At 33.7% G+C, this 11,013-nt stretch overlaps 1 protein-coding gene across 1 annotated transcript in view; it reads right to left on the bottom strand.

Annotated features, from left to right (window-relative positions):
- Window positions 1-566: 566 nt before the first annotated feature.
- SYCP1 (synaptonemal complex protein 1) overlaps window positions 567-11,013 on the bottom strand; it is a 129,628-nt gene continuing 119,181 nt past the window's right edge. The window contains exons 32-33 of the mRNA XM_046645650.1: window positions 1,049-1,135; window positions 567-949 (exon numbers count right to left, since the gene is read on the bottom strand). Of these exons, the coding sequence (XP_046501606.1) occupies window positions 812-949; window positions 1,049-1,135 (225 nt within the window). The 3' untranslated portion in view covers window positions 567-811. The remainder of the gene's footprint in view (window positions 950-1,048; window positions 1,136-11,013) is intronic.

Genomic DNA, 11,013 nt, shown 5'->3' with positions numbered 1-11,013 from the left:
CATAAAATTTCAATCCCCTTCATACTCCTAATATTCTTCCCTGTTTTATTTCTTCTCAGCAATAATCATTACTAATATACTATATATTTTGTGTATTTATTTTGTTTATTGTTTATTTCCACCACTAAAATGTAAGCTCTAGAAGAACAGAGGGTTTATTTTTTCTTTTGTTCACTATTATATCCCCAGTATCTAAAACTGTGCTTGACTCTTAGTAGACACTCAATAAATATTTGCTTAATAAATGTTGAATAAATATTTTAGGAAGTCATACTGGTATAGCCTTTTTCCCTGCAACTAAAAGCCATTTGTCAAGTTTACACATAGATAAATCAAAGCTACTTCAGAACTGTGAAACTTGACTAAAATGACCTTAAGATTTGAAAAATGAATATTATTAAATTATAATGATTAGCTGTTCCAGTGACTTCACAGAATCAATGAGAAGCATTTATTTGCATCCAAAATATTTTAATAATGAAGAATAAAGAGTAAATCTCAATAATGTTTTCCTAGTATTCAATGGCTAACTTTACAAATTGAAAACTTAGCCAAAACAGTTTTCATGAATACAAGAAAAGGTAAAAACAAAATATAATCATCTAATTATCTGAACACAATTACAAGTTTTCAGGTAATATGTGGTTATTTCACATTTAGGCCAAAATATTAAAATATAAAAAAACAACTTATGCAAATACCAAAAAAGTCCCAATTTCAGAACAAGTTTGGCTCTTCAGAAAATAAGAATAAAAAAATTAACTATAAATTTAATGTTATTAGGCTCCTTAATCATGATGCTTTTCTGAAATTAAACAAATAGCTTTTCTGCCTCCTTTAGTTTTTTTTTCCTATCCATTTTAGCAATTACAGCCCAACGATCCTCTCGCATTTTCCTCATAGCTCCAAACTTCAGCGTAGATCCAGGGTTTGCTAGAGACGAAGGGGTCTGAGTACAAAATAAAATAAAGTCATAATATATTTAACTAAAAAAATAATAAAGTCAAGCTTTTGCAATTGGTTTTCTGAAATAAAATTTAGAAGCTACCTGTTTTGGTGTTCTGACACAAAGATGAGAAGTTGGTGGATTATTCTTGCATAGTTTTTTTAATGTCTCTTCCTCTGAAACCATGGTCTTAAAGAAAAATACAAAAATATAATTTGAGAGTTGTCATCAATATTATATTGCTAAAATTTTGTCTACATATGACATATAAGGAGAAGGAGGGAGGGCAGAGAGGAAGGAAGAAAAAAGGAGAAAGGAGGGAGGAGGGGGGAGAAAAAGGGAAGAAAGAAAGACTGAAGATGATGACAAAATAAATCCGCGATCTGCCAAACAAGGGCCCAGATTTTGATTCTATTAACTATATTCCTAAAAGCTTATGTGAAATACAAAATTGTGTGAATAGTATTTTTCTACTGATTTCTATTTCACTTTGAGACCTTTCCCACCCTTTCCCCCAGCCTACTTATTCAAATTCACACTTAGACCTTATAATAAGTATTTACAATCTTATAAAAACTATAATGTTGTCAAATATCAATTTATAAGTATTGTAATTCTCCCAAACAATAATAGCTAACACTTATTTAGTACTTTATGTCAGGCACTGTTTTAAGCACTTTGTACATTTTAGTTAGTTTCAATCCTCAGAACAATTTTATGAAGTAGATATACTATTATTACCCCCATTTTAAAGATGAATAATTGAGACACACAGTAACTTGCCCAATATTATATAGCTAGTAAGAGGGGTAGCCAGGATTCAAATCCAGGTAGGCTGGCTCCAGAATCCATTCTCTTAATGAATATGCTACACAAATTTAGTCAGGTAAGCAATCAGTTCACATGATCTTTTCCTGCTCCTTAAAGTCACATTTAACTTCAGAGGCTTCATGGATGAAAATATTCAAACAGATTTTCAGGATTTCTAAGATTTCAATAGAATTCAATAAGTCATAAAGAGCTTCCTTTTCAGATACACTCCGAACTAGTATGTACCAACTAACCAGCTTAGAAAAGAGAAATTATTGTAAACTATTAAAATTTTACTTAGTGCATAATAATTGATTATTCATTAATGACTGCCCATATAAAACTAACTAATAAATTAACCCAATTTAAAACAACAAAACCTTATCTGTCCTTTTGACTTTGTAGCATTCTTTTCATGTGCTTATCAGCCATTTGTATATCTTCTTTGGAGAAATGTCTATTCAAGCCCTTTGCCCATTTTTGAATTGGGTTGTTTTTCGTTATTGAGTTACAGGAACTCCTTACGTATTCAAGATATTAATCCCTTGTCAGATATATTACCTGCAAATATTTTCTCCCAGTCTTTAGCTTGTCTATTCAGTTTTTTCCCTGTAATTTTATTGAAATCATAATGGTTTATAACATTGTATAATTTCAAGTGTACATTATTATTTATCAGTGTCTGAATAGACTTCATTGTGATCACCACCAGTAGTCTAATTTTTGTCCATCACCATACATATGTGCCCCTTCACCCCTTTTACCTACCCCCGAACCCCCTTCCCTCTGGTAACCACTAATCTGTTCTCTTTATCCATGTATTTGTTATCTTCCACATATGAGTGAAATCATGCAGTATTTGTCTTTCTCTGTCTTGTTTATTTCACTTATCATCATACCCTCAAGGTCCATCCACGTTGTTGCAAATGGGATGATTTCGTCTTTTTTCACAGCTGAGTAGTATTCCATTGTGTGTGTGTACATACATATACTACATCTTTATCCATTCACCTGTGGAAGGGCACTTGGGTTGCTTCTAAATCTTGGCCATTGGTCTCTTTACTTTCTTAATAGTGTCCTTTGATGCACAAAAGTTCTTAATTTTGATGAAGTCCAATTTATCTATTTTTTTTTCTTTTTTTGTCTATGCTTTTGGTGTAATATCCATGAAGTCCTTCCCAAATTCAATGTCATGAAGATTTCCCCAATGTTTTCTTCTAAGAGTTTCATGGTTTTAGCCATGAAGTTTAGGTCTTTGATCCATTTTCAGTCCACTTTTATATATGCTGTAAGATAAGAGTCCAACTTTGTTTTTTTACATGTGGATACCCAGTTTTCCTAGCACCATTCATTGAAAAAACTGTCCTCTCCCCCATTGAGTGGTCTTGGCACTCTTGTCAAAAATCGATTGACTATATATGGGGATTTATTTCTGGGCTCTCTATTTTATTCCATTGGTCTATATATCTGTCCTTATGCCAGTAGTATACGTACTGTTTTAATTATTAGCTTTGTAGTAAGTTTCAAAGTCAAGAACTGTTAGTCCTCCAATGTAATCCTCCATCTTCAAGATTGTTTTAGCTATTTGGGGCTCCTTGAATTCTATGTGAATTTGAGTATCAAATTTTCCATTTCTTCCCCAAAAAGGCTGCTGGAATTTTGATAGGGATTGTGTTGAATCTGTAGACTGCTGTGGGTAATACTGACATCTTAACAATGTTAGTCTTCCTAACCATGAACACAGAATTATTTTTTCATTTCTTTAGGTCTTTTTAGATTTCTTTCAGCAATGTTTTATAATTTTCAGTGTTTAAGTCTTTCACTATCTTTAGGTTAGATTTGTTCCTAAGTATTTAATTCTTTTAGATGTTATTATAAATGGAATTATTTTCTTAATTTCCTTTTTGGATTATTCATTCGTGGTGTATAGAAACATAACTGATTTTCATGTGTTGATCTTACACCCTTCATTGTCACTAAATTCATTTATTAGCTACAGTAGCTTTCTTGTGGAGTCTTTATAATTTTCCATGTATAGATAGGATCACGTCACCTGCAAATTAGAGATAGTTTTACCTCTTTTTTTTCTATTTGCATGCCTTTTGTTTTCCTTTCTTTCCTCTCTCTCTCTCTCCTGTCTTTGTCTAATAGCCTAATAGCTCTAGCTATATCTTCCAGTACAAAATTGACTAGCAGTGGTGAAAGTGGCCATCCTTGTGTCAATCTTAGAGGAAAAGCTTTCAGTCTTTTTACATTGAGTATGATGCTAGCTGTAGGTTTTTAAGTACCATTTATCATGTTGAAGAGTTTTCCCTCTATTCCTAGCTTTATGAGAGTTTCTCTCATGAAAGGATATTGAATTTCGTCAAATGCTTTTTCTATATCAATTGAGATGATCATGTAGGGTTTTTTCCCTTCATTCTACTAATGTGACATATTACATTAATTTTCTTGTTTTAAACCACCTTGGCTTTTCTTGGATAAATCCCAGTTGGTCATGGTGAATAATTCTTTTAATATGCTATTGGATTTGATTTGCTTCATTGAGGATTTCTGTATCTACACTCATATAGGATAATGCTCTAAAACTTTCTTTTCTTATGATGTCTTTATCTGGCTTTGGTATCAAGGTAATGATGGCCTCATAGAATGAATTACAAAGTATTCTCTCTTCAATTTTTTGGAACAGTTTGAGAAGGATTGGTGTTAAGTCTTTAAATGTTTGGTAAAATCCATCGATGACACCATTTGGTCTAGGACATTTGTTTGTTGGGAGGTTTTAGATTACTAATTCAAACCCTTTACTTGCTATAGGTCTGTTGAAGTTCCCTATTTCTTCTTGAGTCAGTTTAGGTACTTTGTGTTTTCAAGGAACTTGTTCATTTATCCATTCTTATAGGTTATCAAATTTGTTGGCATATAATTATTCACAATATTCTCTTTGTCTCTGAAAGGTTGGTAATAATGTCCCCACTTTTATTTCTGATTTTAGTTATTTTCATCTTCTCTTTTTTGTCAATCTAGCTAAAGATTTGTCGATTTTGTTCATCTTTTCAAAGAAACATTTTTATTTCATTGATTTTCTCTATTGTTTTCTATTCTCTACTTTATTTCAACAATAATCTTTATTATTTCCTTCTTTCTGCTAGCTTGGTGTTTAGCTTGCTCCTCTTTTTCTAGTTCCTTACGGTGTAAAGTTAGGTTATTGATTTTATAACTTTCTTTTTTAATGTAGGAATTTATAGCTATACATTTCCTTCTGAGCACTGTTTTTGCTGTATCATGTAAGTTTTGGTATATTGTGTTTTCATTTTCACTTATCTCTAATTTCCCTTGTTATTTCTTCTCTGGTCCACTGGTTGGTTAAATAAAGTGTATTAATTTCCATAAATTTGTCAATTTTCTAATTTCCCTTCTCTTATTGATTTCTAACTTCATCCCATTGTAGTCAGAAGAAATATTTTCTATGATGTCTATCTTTTTAGATCTAATGAGACTTGTCTTGTGACCTATATGGTCTATCCTGGAGAATGTCCCACGTACACTTGAGAAGAGTGTGTATTCTATTGTTGTTGAGTGCTGTGTACACGTCTACTAGATCTATTTGGTCTATTGTGTTACTCCAGTCCTCTTTTCCATTACCTACCTTCTGTCTGGTTGTTCTATCCATTATCCAATACCCCTGAAATTGGGGTATTGAAGTACCCAACTATTAATGTAGAACCTAACTACAACTAATTAGTATCCAACTACTAAAGTAGAATTTTACAGAATTTTTCCCTTCAATTTTGTAAAGTTTTGCTTCACATATTTTGAGATTCTGTTAGTAGTTGTGTAAATGTTTAAAACTATCTCATCTTCTTGCTGTGTTGAACCTTTTATTAATATATAATGTCCTCCTTTGTCTCTTGTACTTTTTGATTTAAAGTCTATTTTATCAGATCTTAGTATAGCCATTCCAGCTGTTTTTTTGTTACTATTTGCATGGGATATCTATTTCCATCCTTTCACTTTAAATCAATTTGTGTCTTTAAATCTAACAAGAATCTCTTTTAGACAACACACATATATACAGTTGGATCATTTTTTAAAATCTATTCTGCCAATCTATGTCTGTTCATTGGAGGGTATAATAATTTACACGTAAAGTAATTACTAACGAGGAGGGACTAATTTCTGCCTATTTGTTATTTTCCATATGCCTTATAGGTGGTTTTGTTTTGCTTTTGTCTCTTATTTCCTCCATTACTGATTTCTTTGTGTTTGGGTTTTTTTTTTTTTTGTAGTGAAATGTTTTGATTCCCTTATTTCCTTTGTGTGTATGCTATAAATATTTTTTGTGGTTGCCAAAGGGATGACATTTAACATCCTAATGCTGTTCTGACAATTTAATTTAAATTTATAACAATTTCACTTCAATAGCCTACAAAACTTTGCTCTTATACAACTCCATGCTCCCTTTATGTTACTGATATCACAAATTACATCTTTACATATTGTGTGTCCAGTAACACAGATTAATAATTTCTATGCATTTATCTTTTACATCATGTAGAAAATAAAAGTGAAGTTACAAACCAAAATTACAAGAATACTAGCTTTTATAATTTCCCATGTATTTAACTTTATCAGAGATCTTTTATTTCTTCACATGGCTTTGAATTACTATCTAGCATCCTTTCATTTCAACCTGAAAAACTCCCTTTAGCATTTCTTGAAAAGGTCTAGTGGTAACTCCCTCAGCTTTTGTTTATCCAAGAACATCTTAATTTCTCCCCCATTTTTGAAGGAAAGTTTTGCCAGATACCAAATCTCAATTGATAATTTTGTTCTTTCAGAACTTTGAATATGTAAACCTACTGTCTTCTGGCCTCTAATGAGAAATCAGCTGATAATCTTATTGAGGGTAGCTTGTCTGTGATGAATTGATTCTCCCTTGCTGCTTTCAAGATTATTTTTCTTTGTCTTTCACCAGTCTGATTATAAGGTGGGGTTTTTTTTTAATTTTTATTTTTTTTTGGATGTACATCATATTTCGAATTCTGTGTACATTACATCATGTTCACCACCCGAACACTAATTATAGTGCATCCCCTCACATGTGAGCCTAATCACCCCTTTTGCCCTCCCCCCTCCCCCCTTCCCCAATGGTAACCACCAGTCCAATCTCCAATGCTATGTGGTGTGGGGGTTTTTTTGTCGTTTTTATCTTCTACTTATGAGTGAGATCTTATGGTATTTGACTTTCTCCCTCTGACTTACTTCACTCAGCATAATACCCTCAAGGTCCATCCATGTTGTCACAAATGGCCGGATTTCATCATTTCTTATGGCTGAGTAGTAGTCCACCATGTTATTACCACATCTTCTTTATCCATTCGTCCCTTGATGGGCACCTAGGTTGCTTCCATGTCTTGGCTATTGTGTATAATGCCGCAATGAACATAGGGGTGCAAGTATCTTTATGCCTTTGTGTTTTCAAGTTCTTTGGATACATACCCAGCAGTGGGATAGCTGGATCAGATGGTAGATCTATCCTTAATTCTCTGAGGATACTCCACACTGCTTTCCATAGTGGCTGCAGCCGTTTGCACTGCCACCAGCAGTGAACAAGGGTTCCCTTCTCTCCACACCCTCTCCAACATTTGTTGTTTCCTATCTTGTTAATTATAGCCATTCTGACCGGAGTGAGGTGATACCTCATTGTAGTTTTGATTTGCATTTCCCTGATAGCTAATGATGTTGAGCATCTTTTCATATGCCTGTTGGCCATCTGTATTTCTTCTTTGGAGAAATCTCTGTTCAGATCTTTTGCCCATTTTCTAATTGGATTGTTGGTTTTTTTTGTTGTTGAGCTGTATGAGTTCTTTGTATATTTTGGATATTAACCCCTTATCTGATATATGGTTTGCAAATATCTTCTCCCAATTGTTAGGTTGTCTTTTCGTTTTATTGATGGTTTCCTTTGCTGTGCAGAAGTTTTTTAGTTTGATGCAGTCCCATTTGTTCATTTTTTCTTTTGTTTCCCTTGCCCAGTCAGACATGGGACTTGAAAATATGCTGCTCAGACCAATGTCATAGAGCGTACTGCCTATGTTTTCTTCTAGAAGTCTCATGGTTTCGGGTCTTACATTCAAGTCTTTAATCCATTTTGAGTTGATTTTAATGCATGGTGTAAGGGAAAGGTCTACTTTCATTCTTTTGCATGTGGCTGTCCAGTTTTCCCAACACCATCTATTGAAGAGACTCTCCTTTCTCCATCATATGCTCTTGGCTCCCTTGTCGAATATTAGCTGTCCATAAACGTGTGGGTTTACTTCTGGGCTCTCAATTTTGTTCCATTGATCTGTGTGTCTGTTTTTGTGGCAGTACCATGCTGTTTTGGTTACTATGGCTTTGTAGTATAATTTGAAACCAGGGAGTGTGATACCTCCAGCTTTGTTCCTTTTTCTCAGGAATCCTTTGGTTATTTGGGGTCTTTTGTTGTTCCATATAAATTTTAGGATTCTTTGTTCTATTTATGCAAAAAATGTTGTTGGAACTTTGATAGGGATTGCGTTGAATCTATAGATTGCTTTAGGAAGTATGGACTATAATGTGTTTTGATGTGAGTCTACTTGAGTTCATCCTACTTAGAGTTCACTGAGCTTCTCAGATTTGTAGATTCATTTATTTCATCAAAATTTGAGAAGTTTTCAGCCTTTATTTCTTCAAATATTCTTTCTTCCCTTTTCTCTCTCTCTTCTCCTTCTGGACTCCCACAATGCATATATCGGTCTGCTTGATGGTGTTCCACAAGTCTCTGAGCTTCTGTTTATTTTCATTCTTTTTTCTTTCCTTTCCTCATACTCAATAATTTCAATTGTTCTATCTTCAACATTCATCAATTCTTTCTTCTGCTTACTCAAAATTGTTTTTTAATCCCTCTAATGAACTTTTCATTTCAGTTACTTTACTTTCACCTGCAGGCTTTCTTAATTCTTTTTATAATTTCTATTTCTTGATATTCTCATTTATTTATACATAATATTTCTGTATTTGTACATCTTCCTTTAGCTCTTTGAACATCTTTAAGACAGTTGTTTTAAAGTCTTTGTCTTGTAAGCCCATCATCTGGGCTTCCTTAGGGACATTTTCTGCTATTTGTTTGATTCTTTTGAATAAGTTATACTTGCCATTTCTTTGTATATATGCCTTATGATTTTTTTTGTTGTTGAAACTAGACATTTGAATCTTCTAATTTGACACAACTGCAAATCATTTTCTTCCCCTTCTCCAGGGTTTGCTGTTTTTGTTTGTTTCATTTTGTTTTGCTTTTTGTTTTATTGTTGAAAGTGTCTCTGTCCCTGGGATCAGCCTGAGGTGAAAATCTGAGATCTTCTTGGGTTTTCTCTGAGCCTGTGTCTTTCTCTATGCACGTGTGGTGACTTTCTAAACATCCTATAAATGTGATTGCTTGTGAATGTCATAATCCTTAAACATCTGGCTCCCCAAAGGTAAAAAATGAAAAAAAAAAGATAAAAGAAAAAAAACAGGTGCAGTTCATTTAAATCCTCTGGAGGATACTTTAGCCAGTGAGGCTTGAAATAATGGAAGCCAGTCTCTGTGCCTGCACCTCAGTGATCAGAAGCTGCTGTAAGCAATCAGAACACTGAACCTTGATATTTGGAGGACAAGGTCCTTATTGCTTACCCTGACTCCAGCAAGACATGAGCAGTTGTCTGCCACAGGGCTATGGGTTGGGTGATAGGTAGCCGCTACCATGCTTAAGGCTTAAATTAACCAAAATTAACCATAATTTACCAGCCAAATGTCCCTCTGGAAGTTGCAAGCATTAAAACCATGTTCAGAGGCTGGCCTGGTGGAATAGTAGCTAAGTTCACAAGCTCCACTTCAGCAGCCTGGGATTCACAGGTTTGGATCCCAAGTGCAGACCTAGCACCACTGGTCAAGTCACCCTGTGGCAGCATCCCACATAAAATAGAGGAAGCCTGGCACAGATGTTAGCTCAGGGCCAATCTTCCGCACACACAAAAAAAGTCTCTAAAATTCCAAAATGGTTACTTCAGACAGTTTCTGCCTGTGTAATTGTCATCTAGGTGGAAAAAAGGATTCCTGGCACTTCCTACTCCACCATTTTCTCTAAGGTCTCTCTAGGCAATCCAATTTTAAATCTTACTTTTTATAATAATTTGACTGTTCCCCAAAAGTTAAATGTAACAGCCAAGAAAATTACAAAAATAACTAATAACTTCAAGTGATAGTTATAACCAATAAAACCTATTGTGAAATGTGTTTTTACACTAGTTTAAACAATTGTGTGCAATCATATAATACTTCAGTATGTTTGTGTTGCAAAGTTGTGATGTTCCTTTTCAAAATGAGATGAAATCCTGAGTCATTCTGAATCTCAGACCAGCTAAGAAACTAGCCTAAATTCACACTGCTAGAAAAACAACAGAGATTCCAACCCTGGAATGTCTAACTCCAGAGCTCATGCTTTTTCTACTAATTCTCATTACATTTTTATATAGCTGGACTTCAGTTTGAACTAGCAGTTATTATGTACGACGACTTACACAGGCTATGGAGCCAGACTGTCTGTGTTCAAATTTTGGCTCCATGCCTTACTAGCTATGTGATCTTGGGTAAGGTACTTGTGTGACTCAATTTCCTCATCTATAAAATGAGAATGGCAACACTGTCTATAATTTCTAGAACATGAGATTATTGTAAGAAATAACAAGTAACCTATGCAAAGTCTTTACAACAGTGCCTCGTTAACAGTTTTAATCATTAAAATGTTAATCGTATCTTTAAAGCAAAGTACTAGAGTAGGGATTCTATAAGTTAACTTCAATAATCAGAGTTTTAAGATTTGAACTACTCATTGTTCTAGAATGAATAAAAATAGAGGGTCCCAAAGCAGTAGAAAAGCTTGAAGGATTTCATAATTATGAGTGAAACTAATGAAATAAATGACTTTAACTGAAATTTTATTATTAAGAATCTTCAGTATATTTCTCCATTTAGTGTGATGAGGTTTATCTGTTTTTAAACTAAATGAATCTAAGTTTAATTATTCTCAATAAATCATTAATATGTCTTTAGAAAATACTGGTATGTGTGAATACACTCATGGTAGGGAATAATTAGGGATATAAACTGCTGGGGGAAATATTCTCCTTAAACATACCATCTTTAATACGTTAACTCTTTAAGAATGATAGAAATGTTATAGCTGTCGACCAATACCT

This window comes from Equus quagga, chromosome 18, assembly GCF_021613505.1.
Source record: "Equus quagga isolate Etosha38 chromosome 18, UCLA_HA_Equagga_1.0, whole genome shotgun sequence".
Classification (NCBI taxonomy): domain Eukaryota; kingdom Metazoa; phylum Chordata; class Mammalia; order Perissodactyla; family Equidae; genus Equus; species Equus quagga.
The sequence above is the reverse complement of the archived record's forward strand: the minus strand, read 5'-3'. Positions and strand labels throughout refer to the sequence as shown.